We start from the raw sequence: 17,072 nt of genomic DNA on the forward strand, positions 1-17,072 counted from the left end.
GGTGTGTTTAGTATTGTGTTTCATAGGTTTTTGCATTTCTAGTTTGATTTGACTCTGTTTAAACTGTAAAAATGTAATATAAATATCAGCATTGAAAATGTGGTTGACACACTTATTTATATACCTCTCTTGACTTAAGCTTTGGACTGCTCAGCCTTCTCTACATATAGTATCTAGGGGCATATTATGAAGAAACGGCGTTAAAATTATCGCCGCTTTGGCGGCAGAAAACTGCCGCTAAAGCGGTGATAATGGGCTTGATAATATGCCCTTGAGAATTCTCATAGAAGCCCATGTTCTGGTATCAACATGGGCTTCTATGGGAATTCTCTGCGGCATATTATCAAGCCCATTATCGCCGCTTTAGCGGCAGAAAACTGCCGCTAAAGCGGCGATAATTTTAATGCCGTGCTTGATGATATGCCCCCAAGAGTGCCTATGTGACCCACACGTTCTGTTGAATACATGTTACCTATTGAACAATATGTACATAATCTTGATGCTCAGACACCGCAGCTCCCATCAAAATCCAAGAACAAACAAATTAGACTTTAAATAAAGAACTAAAAAATGCTTAAAATACTTAAAAGATAACTCCAACAACAGAATGTATGCATTTGTTTCATTTAGATATTTGTCTGGGTAGTTCTCAAAGACTGGGAGCAAAGCAGTAAAGAATGTGTCTTAGCAGAATTTCCATTTGAAGGAAATCTCCAACTCTTAACGGCAGGCAGGCCAACTTCCAAATATCATCTTAGTTGTAAAGTACAACTTTTCAAACATTTAACCTCACGGAAGTCACATCACCATCACCGTAAGTACTGTTATAAAAAGCAATGAGGAAGGCACTGGACAGACAGAAAATAGGTGGTTCGAGACTTTGAGCATTACACTACAGTTCCCAAAACACATCGACTAAACCATTTACAAAACTGTCACACAATGCTGTGCTGCACCCAAATGTTATGTGATGCGTTGCGTGACAAGGAGAGAGCAGGGAAGCACCATGGGGCAGATTTATGAGCCCCTTGCGCCACTTTTGCGTCACTTTTAACATGGGAAAAGTGACGCAAAAGTGGCGCAAGGGGCTCATAAATATGCCCCCATATCTTCTAAGATATGGGACTATCCAGAGCTCTCCCTAGTGGTGATGCACAAATAGGCTGCTGAGCATCACAAACACACCTTTGGGCCATAGTGCCAAGATGTCTGTGTGAGACTAGAATAGGGTAATGTACTGGAAGTATGTGCTTCCAGTAGAAAATACAGTGGTTAGACTAACTTTGAAACTTTTCCTACGTTGGATGCATGCTGGACAATGCCGCACACATGCAAAGTGGGAAACGTTAGCAGAAATAAAAGCATTTTTACTTTTTAATGCCTGTTTTCAAGTGTTGTTTTTTTTGGTACAAACCCCTGTCTACTATTGTTAGTCGATAGAGATTTGTGTCAAAAGCCATATGTGGTTACACAGGAATGCCCCTGTACCACTGATGGAATGCCCCCTTGACTCAGAGCAAAGCAAAGCAGCACTTTGTACTGCTTTGCATTACTTTTAGGCAACTTTCCTGCACAAAACAAGTTTTGCAGTGGAAAGTTAATAAAAAAATGATTTTGCGCATATTTTAGTCACTTTTGTTTTTGCAAACCCAGTATAAAAAGTTTGTAAATCTGCCCCTACATCTTTTAGTTGAGCTTGGTGCTTAACTCATAAGATAAGAAGTGATGAGTCAGTCACAACCTGCTCCCTCTCAAAACGTCTCACTGCTCCAGACGTCTCTTTTTTCTTCCTTCCATCTTTGCTTCCTCTTTTCTTCTTTCATTCACTCTCTTCACCGCCAACCAGCTTTCCCGTGCTTCTACTCCTGGTTCAGACATCTGTCATCTTTACTGAACCCAGTTTATTGTCTGTTCTTTTCTCCCTTCTGTGAACTTATTTTCATCCCAATTTTCATTTATTTTTCCCATCATCATTTACACCATTTTTTTGCTCCTCCCATTCTTTAGTACATCATTAACACTAGCTCAGTGGTGACTGGAGACAACGTTCTGATATGCAAACAACAAGGCTCAGTAAGATAGTATTCACCACTGACACCTGCTGTGACCTGTAGCTCACAAGTGTGTGTCTCAGCAAGGCTAACTCAAGATTCAGGACTCCATTCATGGTTGGTTAAACTAATACTAGGTCAGGGCGTAATTTTAATTGTGTTGGAGTAGTCAGAGTAATTTCAATAATTCTGACTTAGTCTTTGACGAGGAATTACTGATAATAGTGCTATTACTCCTGCACACATAATTAAGAGTAATTTGAGGGAAAACAATCCTACAGCGAAAGCACATTCAGTGACCATGAGTGGTCGCTCACTATTCGTGTTCTGCTGCATTTAGTGCTATTCCTTAGCGAAAAATGCATCCTCCCATCTATTTTGCAATCATAGGTGCATTTTACACAAGAAAATAGCACTAAATGCTGGGAGTAAGATGGGAGTAAGATGGGGGAAATCCTACACCAAAAGCACATTTATTTATTTGTTAGCGCAAAATGCATTCTTGCACCCATTTTTTATGCGAGGGGGCATTTTGTGTTCTGAAAACTGCGGTAAGTGCCGGGAGTACTTTGGAGAAAAACGTATGTCTAGAGGACATTCAGCAAGCATGAATGGCTGCTCATGCTTGCTGTTCATGTTCTGTTGCATTTAGTGCTATTTCTTAGCACAAAATGCATTCTTGAGGCCACTTTGGACGTGAGGAGGCATTTTTGCATTTAGAAATAGCGCTAAATACAGAGTTATCCTTCTCGCATAATTATGCGTACTCTCGCAAAATGTTTAGGTAATTTTGTGTAATTACGCTACACTGAATTACGCTAGTGACGCCAACCCTAATTAATACTAATAGGATTTTAGGAATGTTTGTTACTCATAAACCAAAATATAGAGCTGATCTGCAGACCTTCTTTTCCTTCCAGAGGAGATAGGGCCCCAAATGGTCTTCCCCAGGGAAGGGGGTTGTAGGAGAGTAGGATCTGCTTCACATGTTTACCCCCACTTTTTGCTGGTGTTTCACTGTTTTTCGACTTTAGTCTGGCTGGGACCCTGCTGTTCAGGGTCACAGCCTAGCTGCTTCCTGTCAAAATTGATTGCATGTACTTTAGGTACACCACAGATTGGATCCTGAGGTACCCTTGTGAGTCCCTAGTATATGGTATACTATGTGCCCAGGGCATAGGTACCCCAGAGGCCTACCAGGGGCTGAAGCATGTATTATGCTACCCCTGGAAAGCCACCCAAAATGACACCACATGTCTGCTACTGCAGCCTGGGTAAGGTGGTGCATGCACCCCTTACTGAGGTATAGGTTCACTATACCTCACCTATCACTGCACATACAAACCTATCAGCCCCCCCTATGGCAGGCCTTATCAATCCTGAAGGCAGGGTGCTTGATTATATGTGAGAGGGTGCCCAGGCATGAGCTGAGCCCCTCTGCAGCCTTCGGAATCTTTTCTCCGGGGTTGTCAGTGGTGCAGCCTGACCATATACTCTTAAGTGCATTATATCTTAAACGGTTAATGCTAACTTTGGACTGGCTGCACGGAAACATGTCGTGTTTGGTGTCAAACACCTTGGAATCATACCCCCACATCAGTTCTTGATGTGAGGATATGATCCCACCCTTCTAGAGGGAGAGACATGGCAGTACTGGTATACCCGGTAGAAATTTAATAGAGCCCTGGCATCACAAAATGGATGCTGCAGCCACAGACACAGATCTGGCCTCCTGCTGCTGACCGAAACTCTGGCAGGGGAGGCCTGGACAATAGGTTTCCTGTCACAGGGAGGTGTAACCACCTCCCAGACAGGCATATGTGTATTGGGGCTGGGTGGGAGCACTCTCTGAGTGCTTTGAAGTCCTGCACTGGGGGCACATTTGGTGTCCCTGTGCATAGTCCAGCTCAAACCGGTTCAGGGGCTTCCAGACACTGCTCTGGTGCGAAACTGGACAAAGGAAATGGGTGTAGCCACCCCTCTTTCCAAACCCTCCCATAGGTGGGTCCCCAGAGCTAGTCCAACCCCTTCCTTAGGTATAAGTAAGGAACCTCTGTAACCAGAACTTTAGATATCCCTGGACAAAACTCTGAAGCTGAATCCTGGCACTTCGATGCTCTACTCAAGACAAGAGTACTGAAGAAATCTCCCTTGGGGTCTAGGAGTAACTCCCCTGCTTGGCAGGGACCAACAAAGCAATTTGCCAGTCTGCATTTCCGAAGCTCCCGCCGGACTCCGAAGTATTTGAAGCCCAGGAAGAGGATTTCTAGACCTCTCACAGGCCGAGCAAAGCTGAGACCCGCAGCCCTCGTGAGTAGCGTGGAACCAGAACTCCTGTTTACCGTGCACTTTTGCGAGTGCATTGACTTCTTGACGTCTCCTGAAGTCGTGCTTGGGCTGACTTATAGCCCCTACCACGAGCACAGAATCCAACGAAGATTGTTGGCCTGGTCACACCGCCATTTTGTGTTTCGTCTCGAGGTCCCTTCGCGATCCCTGGTCTGTCGACTGGTGGGTCCCTGAGGGGGTAACTTTGAATTTCCTTGGGCTTCCCTGGTTGCTCCAGAAGTGCCCCGACTCCCTACCAAGTGGTGAGTCCCACAGACCTTGCTGGTCTGCACCAAAGCATCTTTCTCGTTTCTGCGTTGGTTGCTGTTGCCAAAGCTTGTTGTGTCCAATCCGGGCACCGTTGCTGCAGCACTCGACATCTCGAATCCAGCTCCTGGTTGTCCTCGACGCCTCCTGGCCCTCGTGGCTGAAGAGTCAATCTTCACCTTCTTCACCTGAAATCACCCGACATCGGTGGCCATCTGCCTATCGTCTTCCTGGTCAATGGCTAGTGACCCAGACTCTGTCAACTCTGCTTTCAGATTCTTCTTATCTTTGATCCAGGCTTGGATCTCTTCGGACACTTCGCATCTTCCCGGCAGCAGCACTTCTTCGCCAGCTCCCATTGAAATCGACGATGCGACCTGACAACATTTGACACCTATGCACCTGGCTTCCCTGGGTGAGGTAACACGAGTACTCCGGTGCTCCTGTGGGTGTTGGCCCTAGAACTTCCTAAGTCCCAAAGGGTTTGGTCCTGACTCAATTCTCAGTGTCCTTAATCTATAAAAATCTAACTGCTACTTTCCCCATAGAAGCTAATGGGAGCTCGTGGCTGTGTTCACACACGGCCCCCGTGGGTCCCCTGTGTCACTACCTTGGGTGGTTCCTTGGGGTCCCAGCGATTCTACAGGCTCTAGGCCTTGTGTCTAGTTAAGTCGTGGTTCTTATACCACTAGTTTAGTATATGGTTTGGCTCGCCCCTAAGGCCTGATGTGCATTTGTGCTATTTTACTGTAATATTTGAAGTGTAACTTATGTGTTTTGACCTCTAGTCTCATAAAGAGACTAGGAGGGTGTGTTTAGTAATAAATACATATATTTTATATATATACCTGGTGTGGATGTCTTTCATTTCGGCACTCAAGAGATTATAGACTGGTAAAACAAGCTGCTTTGCATTCCTTTAGGACTTAGCCTGATGGCTGTTCTCCACAGCTACCACTAGGATAGCTTTCAATAAAGGTTGTCTTTAACATATAACCAATAAGGGGTTGTTTGGACTGGTACAGGGTGCCCACTATAACTAGTGGACAGCTTATACCAGGCCAACTTCTCCCAGGGGTGATCAATGATCCTTTCGCCACTATGTAGTCAGTGCCACTGTCTCTGGGATTAAGCTAGTCTGCAAACTTTCCTTGAAGAGTGGAAACGCCCCCTTTTCTTCCCATTGTCAAACATCCATTTCCCCCCATGTGATCGGTACAACTTCTTATGGGATTCATAAAAGATCTCTGGAATACTGTAGGAATCTGCAACACTTGAAGATGTCCTTCAATAATTTACATGGTAGGAAAAGGTATATTTAAACCTCACACAAATTAGCATTTACACAGGTAAGATTTATTTTATTTTTGTGTCCACTGAGAATATTTGTTCTCTGTGCAGAAACACCTTCCACTACACACCCATTAAACATGGGGGAATTTACTTCCCATTCTCATTCTTCTAAAAATATATTTATTCCTGCTTATCACAGGCATACATTTGGGTAAAGTATCTGTTAGAGATATGTGAAAATTCAAAAACATATGAGTTTGTAGGTAGACGATCTACAAATGCCCAAAAATCCATTCCTGTACAAATTTAAAGTAAAAAAACAATAACGATGGCAATAATTCAGCCCTTTGCACACATGAAACAACCCCAATCCTGATTATGTGATTCAGGATTAGGAATTTTCCTTTACAAAACTGGCATTTTGCACATGTAAATTCAATGTACATGTGCAAATAGTTTTCTACTCTAGCCCTAACTGAAGCCTGTTCCATGATTTCCTGAAACACCGCAATTCCTGTCTGTCAGCATTTCCTGCAAAACCCTGTAAATTAAAAGGCCAGTCATAGGTCTATCAATAACTTAATGAGTCCTTAGAAACCAATCATTCCACATTGAGGCCCACGCTAAGTCGATAACATTTACCAGCAACAAAGTCGATGGCCAAATCTATAGAGGGGGGGCCAAATCACATTTGAAGGTAAGAGCAAAATGAATCATTCCCAGTCCATGTTCCAGTAAAGTATGTAAAGAGTCAGCTTCTTTTAGCTGCATTTACTTACCATCATAAGTATAGATATTAAGATGGCGCGGCTCAGGATAGAAGCAAGAACAGATCAAGGACAGCATGGACAGCTCCTTCATTTTTTCTTTGTAGGCTAAGGGTGAAAACAAAAACACATGGTCAGTAGGTTCAACATCGTTATGAGCATTTTTTCTAAAGCAATTTATTTAATGGGCGCTCTCTCTAAGCATAAAAGGACTAAATTACAAAACAGGCCAATCACTATAAAATTAACAGTTGAAAACAATTGCTTCATTTTTAAGAATAATTAGCAAGAATAAGTAAATCTTTACAGCACCGTAATTTCAGTACCAACGCAGAACACTAAGGTCGGTCTTCTATTCTAGCATTAATGAAAACTTTGATCTAAAAGCCCTTGGATTTTCTTTCAGATTTTAACCCATCACTTCTTTAATTTTTCATGATCCTGTTTTATGGATAGGACTCTTCTATGAATATTGGAGCATATTAACAGACCATTCTGGTCACATTTACTGCGTGGATGGACCTATTCCCTCACTCAGCTGTACTTATTTTATATATCTCAAAATGATGTGAGGCTCAGGTCCACCAAGGATTCAATTCTCCAGATTTACCGATGTTGGAAAATAACCCGCACTGATGAGTCACCCCAAACTTTTTGCCTGCTGCTGACCAGTGCTAAAGTGCAGGTGCTCTCTTCTCTATACATGATATAATTGTTTTACAGCAGTTTGGGATATTTGATTTGCTTGCAAATACCTTGTAACGTGGTATACCATATACAAAGGGCATGTAAAATGCTACTAGTAGACCTGCTGCACTCATGTGCCACACACAGAAGAAGCCTTTAAAGCCTGTCTCAGGCTTACCACAGCAGGGCATGTGTGTGCAGTTTACTGGCACTTCAACTTGGCATTTAAGTCTACTGACCAAGCCGTCAACAACCCCTTTATTACATAGAAGTCACCTCTAACGTAGGCCACGAGTAACCCTAAGGGCAGGGTGCTATGTAAGTAAAAGGTAGGACATATTTCTTTATGTTTTGCATGTGCTGGTACTGACAAACAGCATATTTCATTTACACTTCTGTGAGGCCCACCCTTCTCTGTGTGGAGTCTTTTTGTGGTATATTCATTGTGTTACTGTGTGTGTATTGTTGCACAAATACTTTACACATTGCCTCTTTGGATACGCCTGCCTGCTCTGTGCCAGAGGGTGAGCACAGAATATATTTTATTGTCTATCTAGCTCATCCTGACTAGGATTGTGGACCCTACTTGGACAGGGCACATACCAACTGGAGACCCAATTGTTAACAACCGATTATACACAAACCTATAGAGTGGATGTATTACTCCTCTGAGCTATCTCACCATTCACATCATAGTCCAAGCAAGTATAAAATGTTCTCATGTAAAGTAAATAATCTATATTTAAAAAATAAATTACCTCCATTTTAAAAAACGTAATGCACTTCCCACTTAATCGCTCACATAACTGTGAAATTGTTTGTAAACAGCAAAAGTAAAAATTGTTAAATCTCAATTTTCTGGCATACTCTAAAAATTATATATGTAACCGTTAAACAATTGCAATTGGTTGGTTGAACTGATGGGAGGCTCCTCCTCCTTATGTGTCAGATGTTAGCAAATCTGTAGTGGTTCGGTACTTAGGGTGAGAGGCTTGACAGCTCAGAGTCCTCCAGTGCACAGTTTAATGCAATTCTAGGGTTAAAATGTTATTACAAAGGGTTTTGAGCAGGTATAATGTCAGCCATGGGATGAGCGGACATAGATTAATCAATGGGACAGCAGCAGTCCTTAATTTGTGCCAGTGGTAATGGCCGGTAGGCACCAGCACTCATTTATTTGGCACAAGGTCTTATTTTTCTTCATCAGACTTTGGTCCAGAGCAAGAGACAAATAGGCTGCAAGGGGAGAACGAAGATATTGTCACACGGTATACTCAAATTAGCTTTAGATTCAAAATATGTTTGCACAGATATAAAACAAATCGAGCAAGAACAGTCAGGGGGGAGCAATACCAGTCCAAAACACAGAGGTAATACTGTCTGGCTTCCTGAAGAAGAGGAAATAGCAACCCTGACTACCTGGGACGCCTGACAGTCCTAGTAGGGTGGCCTCTCCCAGGTTTCTAGCAGTCTATGTTCTAAAAGAGCACTTCTGTGAAAATCTACTTATGTAAGGGGTGCTGCATGCCAAGAAGGATATGGACCATAAAGAAAGCCTGCAATGGTCCCTTGAGCTATGACTCCCTGCAGAGTGAGTCATTGGCACTAAAAAGATGAGGAAAGGTGAAGCATCCGGAGGCATCAAGAAGCATTACTGCACTCCATCTGCATTAGAATAATTTCTGCTTCCTAGCAACTGCTGCCACGTGCCTTCAGAGGACTTTGCCGGAACATTGCTCACACTTGATCAAACTGAATCACAGCAGTACACTGTTTTAATTAACAAAAGAAAACCTGGTGGACTGTGCAGTGCTCTTGTGCTGAGACCCTTAGCAAATCCTACAGCATTCTCATGCACGTCAACTCACCAAGAGGCCAGTGGTAGCAGGAGTGACATCACACACCATTTGACTTTTACTTTCACTCAAACACATGATTGTGCATACACACTCAGTCACACATGCAAACTCTATCTCACACATAACCACACTGTCACTCACAAGCCTGCACACAGCTGCCAGGGAGGGTCACATTCCAGCTATTTGTAGTCCATTTTTTATAACCCATAACCCGAATAGTGATTAATGTAATATTCACTATTAGTGTAATACAAAAATGACAAAAAACAAGGAAAGTGAAGCCCAAACCAATGTCCATCAGGACGAGCTGCCCCTGTGTTTCTGCCACCGATTTTTACCAACTAAGAGGGGGTTGAAAAGGCAGTGACAGGGGTCGCAAGGTGCAAGCCATGGGTCACATCTGTAGCCCCTGGTGATGCCTAAATGAAGTCCATGAGCATTTCCAATAACTCTTGACTGAACTACTTTATTTTTTATATTTTGTGACAGACATATTCATGACAAGTTGGTGTTAAATCTGTTTTGAAGCTTTTGTACTTTGGGATAACTTTCACTAATATCTCACTAACATCTATAGGGTCCATATTTTCAATAAAAGACCAATATCCTCTGACAAGAATGATGATTTAGGAGCAGCAAGGAGCTTTGAACAAGTATTGTATGTGCACCATTGCTATCTTAAACCATCGTCTATAATGGATGTTCCATGAATACCAAAGCCACATTAGGAACAGAAGTGACTTTGGGTGTGGGCTGGGAATATCGAAGCCAGTATAACGATGGGCCAAGTTCATTATATTGAGGAACAAAATATTAGAAGGTAAGTTTGTAGAGATTTTCTATACCTAACTCCATATACATACTCTGTTGACATATATATAACTTCAAGGTATGTAGATGTGGAGTTAAGAATAGTAAATCTATCCCTCCTTCTGTGCACTTACTTCTTGATATTTTGTCCGTCGATATTGTAGTCACGATCAGGCGCGGCCGGCGCTGGTAAGAGTGGTGGGGCAGGGCAGGGGAGGAAGTTGACAGACGACGGGTTAGGTAAAATTAATTAAATACATAAAAAAAACACTTACCTTGCCCTCACCTCATTGCCGAATTGGCGATGCGGCGATCACAAGGTAAGTGGTTTTATTTATTTATTATGCCTATCCCGTCATCTGTCAACTCCCCCCCTGCCCCGCCGCTCTTACCTGTGCCGGCCGCGCCTGGTTATGACGTTAAGACAATATTTTGGCTTTGATATTCCCTACCACAATTGTCACTATGTAGATAATTTAGATAACTGCATGTGCATTTATCTCATGGGACTGTGAAAACGTGTCATGGCTCCAGCCTTTCTGAGCAATCGGTGGGCACTTCTGTGACACCTCTGTGAACTTAATGATCGAAGGATCGAACGGCCTTAATGTTGTCATGGGTTAATAGTTCAGATTGTGAGGCCACAAAACAGTGGGCATGGCAGAGTTTAGACACAGCAAGTCACAGCAACTTGTATTTTACAAGAGATGTGTTCCACATAAGTAAAGTTAATTATAGATTTGTTTTTCTAAAATTGAGGTGAGCATAAGCCCACGGTCATTGCAATAGAAATAAGTGATGGTTAAAATGCAATATTTAGTTGAGAATATTGCCTGTAAATATGGCTTGCCAATGAAGATATATACATGTACCCATGACATTTGTGTTACTGGAATGCCCTCCCTTCCAGCATGGCATATATATCATGGCAGTAGAAATTAGGAATAGGCCATGCTATAATATAATAACGTATCCATCCATCAAGGAGAAATCAGAGATACACATTATTCAAAAATATCCTTTTTTCTTCATTACTTTCTGCTCATAAAATGTGCTTGGCTGCATTATATTATGTTAGGTGCTATGTGCAAGAGGTAACACAGCACAATGCCATAGTCTCTTAGTGACCTCTTTTGCGTGTATATGAGAGGGAATATAGGTGGTCGCGCTGGAGTCTCATCTCACTGGTCCAGCAATGCCCCGGAAGAGTTTACATTCTGCTCCCATGCCACCCTTGGCCTCTCAGTGCCGGCAACCAACATATTTTGAGGACAGGGCCAATTTTGTAAATGTTTTTAATGAGGTAGAAACTACTTTGATTGAAGATAGACTCCCGCCATCATCTCATAGACTTTTAAGCTGTTAAACTATTTCTAGTTGGAAAATAAAAATAACTTTAAAAAACACCCATGAGCTGTGTTTCCCATATAAATCAGCAGTTGAATCCAGTCCCAGGTGCTGATAGGACTCGGGTATGACCAGTGGGGCCACTGGCACTCATTTTGGGGACCAGTACTGATTTTTCCTCACTAGATTTTGATGAGCAAAAATAAAGCAAGACAGAGAAAAAAGCAAAAATGGGAAAGATGGTGGAGAAGAAAGATGGAATAACATTGACAAAGAATGAAAGCAAAGATGGAAACAAACAAAAAAGAGTGAGATAAATGAGCAGTGAGGGTCTGGTGACGGGTGGATAACGCATGAGGTTGAATCAAGAACACACAGCTTTGGTATTCAGGTACCCTGGACACTTGATGGCACCGGCTGCGGACTTTTGGGCAATACTTTTGCCACCCGTACTTTTAGAATAGAACCCTGGAGCCACCCATAATCCCATGAGTAAGGGCACGTTGTTCTGGTTCAAACAAGCCTGTGGGTGGGGTGGATCTTTCAATGCTGATACCTTTTTCTGAATCGACTATGGACAAGCTTGTCAAACTTGTAAATAAAATAAGCACATATAATGAATTAGAGGGCTGCTTAAAATAAAGGAAAGAGACATTTACTTTGTATCTTGATTTGCTGTGCAGCAAACTTGAAGAGTGTACAGAAAAACAGCATGAATACTTCACGATTTAAAAAAAAAAAAAAAACTGTTCCTGTTGTGATTTGTGAGCTTCCTTGAAAATGGAAATATTTTCAGAGTGCTGTTGCTGGCAGTAACTGTATCTCCCCAGGTGAATTTGTGTAGCTCTTCACACTGGAGTAGAAGATACTGTATGTAGTTCAAAGTAGAACATATACTGTATGTACTTCAAACTCAATAATTCAATGTGTGTTTTTTTGTATGGGAAGTAAAAAAAAAAGTAGAACACCAGTTGTGTTCCTGATCTCATCTCATTGTAGAGGAGGCTTATTTGAGAGTGAGGCGACATAGCGGGGCATTATACAAACTGCGCACGCCAGTGGCGTGACAATAACCCCCGCAGTGCTCGCGGTGCGGGGGGGCCAGAACTCCAAGGGGCCCTCTCTGGCACTGTGCAGGCGCAGGCCTGAGGGCTCCTCGCTGGGCCCAGAGCGTGGGGGCCCCCTTCATGCACTTTGCAGGCCCCCCCAAGCCTCGTTACGCCACCGGCTCACACATCCACACAGAATGTGCGTTGAAGCTATCAAAGCCCAGCATTTGGGATGCAGAGATTACTTTGCATAATGCCGTCCTTTCTGCAGCCTGAGACACCTGCCGACTGCATTAATATTGTCCATCCTCCGCTCAGTCCCTGTGATGCACTCTGAATTCCATCCAGAGCGGAACCTGATCTATGAATAATGCAAAGCCATCCATTTATTCAACTGATATATAATTCATGAATGCTGATGGCATTCCTCAGTCCCTGTAAATGTAGGAGTTTTTCCTAGATACATTAATTTCTATTAGGTTTTTAAAGACAAAGAGTCTGCTTTCAATTGCATTGAAAGGAAGGAAATCGGAAATCTATACCGTTGCAAATGTCTATCTATGTTATAGTTTGCTTGATGTTACCCGCAGTATATGCTGCTCTCCCTATGTTTATAACGGCCTCCAGCACTGGGTGAAAGCGTTTTTTTGGACTATTGGCAACAAAACAATACATAGAGTGGATTTTAGGTTATCCTCATACTCACAATTGGATGACTTGTATGTCTGTCTCAGTTTCCTGCTACTGATTGATGGCTTTCAGCCCTATTATTGGGATTCTCATGACCAAGGATAATTTTGGACGTGCCCTTTTTTGACTAGACGATACATATTCTTCTACTGTTGAAAAGAGAACTTCGTTTGCAATGCATATGAGAGACAATGTTCTCTCCCTCTCTGTCTCTCCCTGCTCCTCCTCTTAGTTACTCATCCCCTCTTTGTATTAAAATCGACCTCAACTGGCCACTTGCCCCCACAACTCCCTCGTGATCTGACCACCTCCTACTGCTGTTTGGTGGTTGGTCATTATAACATTTTTGTAACATTTCCATTGATGCATACACATAAACAGGTAAGCACTAAGGACATCTTTCAATGACTTTTCGTAAGCTTTAAGAAAATCCTTTCAAACATGGGGGTGGCCAATGATCGCGCATCCACCTCAGCCATCTTTTAATGGATCTCGGAAAGGCATAAGAATGTTCACTTAAAGATGGCCGCCACACATGCACTCTCATGCTCAGTGGCCATCTTTGAATGGATGTTCTTATGTTCTAAATCTGTAAATGAGAGTGCATGAATGAAAACTTGTAACAACTTTACTTAGGAATTCAAAGGCACAAAGGGAGATCTTAGACATATTACTGAATTCAAATGCCTACATTGCCCAGGGGCTCAAGGTGACTTATGACCAGCTGTGAGGAAAGATGGGGTGTTATTCAAACAGAAACCAAGCATCAGGTTATGAGGGAGTGGATAAGCCTCGCCAACATACAGAAGCAGAGATTTTAAGAAAGGTGAATAAAGCATGCTTCCTGTTCAGATATAGGAGATTTGTGCTATACTCAGGGGGTCATTACGACGTCGGGTGGAATCACTTCTGCCCGACAACGCAGCAGTCATGGGACCGACAGACACCCGGTCGGCGGTCCTGACCGCCCGATTAGGATGCGACCAAACACTGTTTGGTCGCATTCCTACATGTTACTATGGCAGCATGCATTCCAGCTGTAAACTGGCTGGAATGCATGCTACAATAGTAAAATGGGGGGTGCAGGGATCAAGAGGGAGGCACCATAGGTGCCCTCTCAGCCTCCAACCCGAGGCCGTGCACCCAAGGGGGCCCTGCTGGGGAAAATTACCTAATGTATTTTGCCAAATAGAGAAAAAGAAAGTATGCTACTGACTCAGTGGTGGGTATCGTGAGAATTCATCATATCTACTTATGGGGCTACAATTACTGTCTCATCCAACACAAGAGCCTGGTGCATGTTTCCTATTTGATTATATCTCTCAAATCTAGAAATGTGGGACTTTAGTGTGACTCTGACATAGATAAGGGATTTGCAGCACTCCTTTCATCTAGCCATAGGAGTCTGGAGTGTAGCATTCACACTAAGGTGGAGGCTGCAGGATGACATTTAATGATGGAGGTGTACTGTGTCCAGCATCTATAATTCTGGGCCTGTATGGCTCCTGTACAGTTGGGGTCCCACAGTATATGTCTCATCTAATAGTCGGACCTGAAATGTGATTTCTATCAAATGATTGGCATTGTAGTATTCCTCTCATCTAGAGAATTGGGGTCTACTGTATCTACCTCATGCACAGCTCTATTGTGCTTAACATCATGATCTGTGGTATGCCGCTCACATGGAGATGGGTGCTGCAGTGTACCTGTCATCCTGACCTACAAAGGAAAAAAGACAACTTCTCTGGCCAATGGGCAAGCAGTGTTCAAGATCAAGAAAAAATAAAAAAATATTTATGATATTTGTGGCTCAGGGCAGTGCAGCAAGTCATCTTATTGCACTGCCCTGCATCACAGGAAAAGGGCAGACATGCGCTGTAGTTATCCAATATGGAGCATTTCCTTTCCCCCTGTGCTTGCGCTGTTTTGGCAACCTAGTGCCAATGCAGGCACCCTTACAACATGGTGGCAGGATTGTTTATGTTCAGAAATGGTCACCTTCCTGCACAAAAAGTATTCTGAGAGTGTTCTCCTCTTTCCATTCTGAAGCACATGTAGAAAGAGTAAAAATTAGGAAAATAAGGATATTTCTCCTCGTTACGCCTCTCCTGGGGAATAGTGTCATTTTGGTGCAATCCTAGGTTTACAAGTTGAAATGCATCAAAAAAACATGGGAGTTGCGTGGTAACACGCAACACAACACCCATTGAATACCTCCCTTGCTTCAAAGCCACACAAAGTGGCTTTGTGAAGCTTCATAAATCTTCTTTAGAGGTTTGCTTCACGCATGTATCACGTTGCGTGGTGCAAGCATGATGCAAAGCTCTCATAATTATGCCGCTTAGTGTGCATGCTTCCTGTAAGGAACTAGAATACTTTTGAGCTACAAAAATGTAGGATTTAGCTTCAGAGTTCAGAAACCGATTGGGAGTTGACCTACTTTCTGCAGAAAATGCAAGGCGTGCAATGAATAGGTCATTCCAAAGGCACCAATGAAAACATGAGTTAGAAGATCTGTAATGAGGTATACACTGCAGGGCTTGGCTAAGCAACCCCATGTGTTAAAAACTTGCTCTTTAGAGCTACCTTTTGACTGTGAATGTATTAATGCCAAGGTGAAATTATCCTTTGTCCTGTACAGCATTAGTAGTGAGGTTTCAAAGGAAGGAAAGATACATAAATGTGTTGCTATTTTTTTAATACATCATGCTGCTGCAAAGAATTTACCAAACTAGCTAAAATGAAGGACAACCATATTTCCTGCCTGGCACTGTATGTAGCTATGGGTAGCTGATGATTATGAACCGTGGCATGCACTACATACAGCACTTCCATACATCACTGTAGCCTACAGTGTTTATATTCACATTGATTTCTTTGAGGTTTCATTGACAACCCCATTTTGCAGAATTATGAAGGTTAACTTTGTTAGTATTGATTCTTGATGTGCTGCACGGTGAGGGAGCTTGGCTCCATAATTGGATGCCGGTCATATTAAGGGCAATACCACTCCTTTGAATATCAGGCTCAGTATGTCTTCAGCCATGTAATTGGATTTTCAAAGCAGAGCGTAGCTTTGCAGTGCTCTGATGAAACATGATGAGCATCACCTCATCCTGTAATAGACCTGCAGCGTTCTACATTTCTATTAGGGAGATGCAAATGGGTTCCTGCTCACTGCCGAAGCCTCAGAGCCCAGATGCCGGCTTCCAGGTGCAGAGTTTGGACAACAGGTCTCACAGGGAATGTGTATTGCTTCTATTTTGACCATCAGTGCTTCATTTTTCTAAAAATAAGTGCCAGGGTTCTCATCAGGAGGCCCCTGCAACTTGCACCAAAAATTGCCCCTGCCATGCTGCCAATGACAGTACCAACACAACTACTAAACATCACACTCCAACAAGTGTGTCAATTTGGACTATTTCAGCCCCCCAAAGCTATAAGAAAAGCTGGGCGGTAGGTAATAGTCATTTTTTATGTATATTGAATTAAAAATCAACTGTTGTTGTGGTCACCTCTACATTAGCCAGACAGCGCCACCTTGTGGCACTATGTCCCAAGTGCTGGTGCTGACAATGAAGTACCGGTGCCGAGCACCAGAAACCAGCAGCTCAAATTAAGCACTGGTGACTATACTGACGATTCTGCTCACATCCGCACATTCTAGATAAAGAACTCACCGGGGCACACTGCAGGAAATGTGTCCACGTACAGTGCTTGGTGGACTGCTCAGGTTACATTTTGGTTCACAAGTCACCTTCTGTATTGCAAAATATTGTCCTTGCTTTAATATAAACCTCATAGCCTTGCAACGGCACTGAAACATAAATGTCATAATACTCAGTGATAGTGCTGCTTAGTACTAGTGTGTGTTTATGATGTGGCCTGTTTTGTATTGTTTCCATGTTTTTATAGTGTTTTCAT

General features: G+C 42.8%; 1 protein-coding gene across 1 annotated transcript in view; it reads right to left on the reverse strand.

Annotated features, from left to right (window-relative positions):
- The window catches only part of STMN2 (stathmin 2), a 156,767-nt gene that overhangs the window by 55,387 nt on the left and 84,308 nt on the right, over nt 1–17,072 (reverse strand). The window contains exon 2 of the mRNA XM_085605378.1: nt 6,719–6,814. Coding sequence (XP_085461504.1) covers nt 6,719–6,814 — 96 coding nt within the window. The remainder of the gene's footprint in view (nt 1–6,718; nt 6,815–17,072) is intronic.

The sequence above is a fragment of the Triturus cristatus genome, chromosome 5_1, assembly GCF_964204655.1.
Source record: "Triturus cristatus chromosome 5_1, aTriCri1.1, whole genome shotgun sequence".
NCBI classification, from domain to species: domain Eukaryota; kingdom Metazoa; phylum Chordata; class Amphibia; order Caudata; family Salamandridae; genus Triturus; species Triturus cristatus.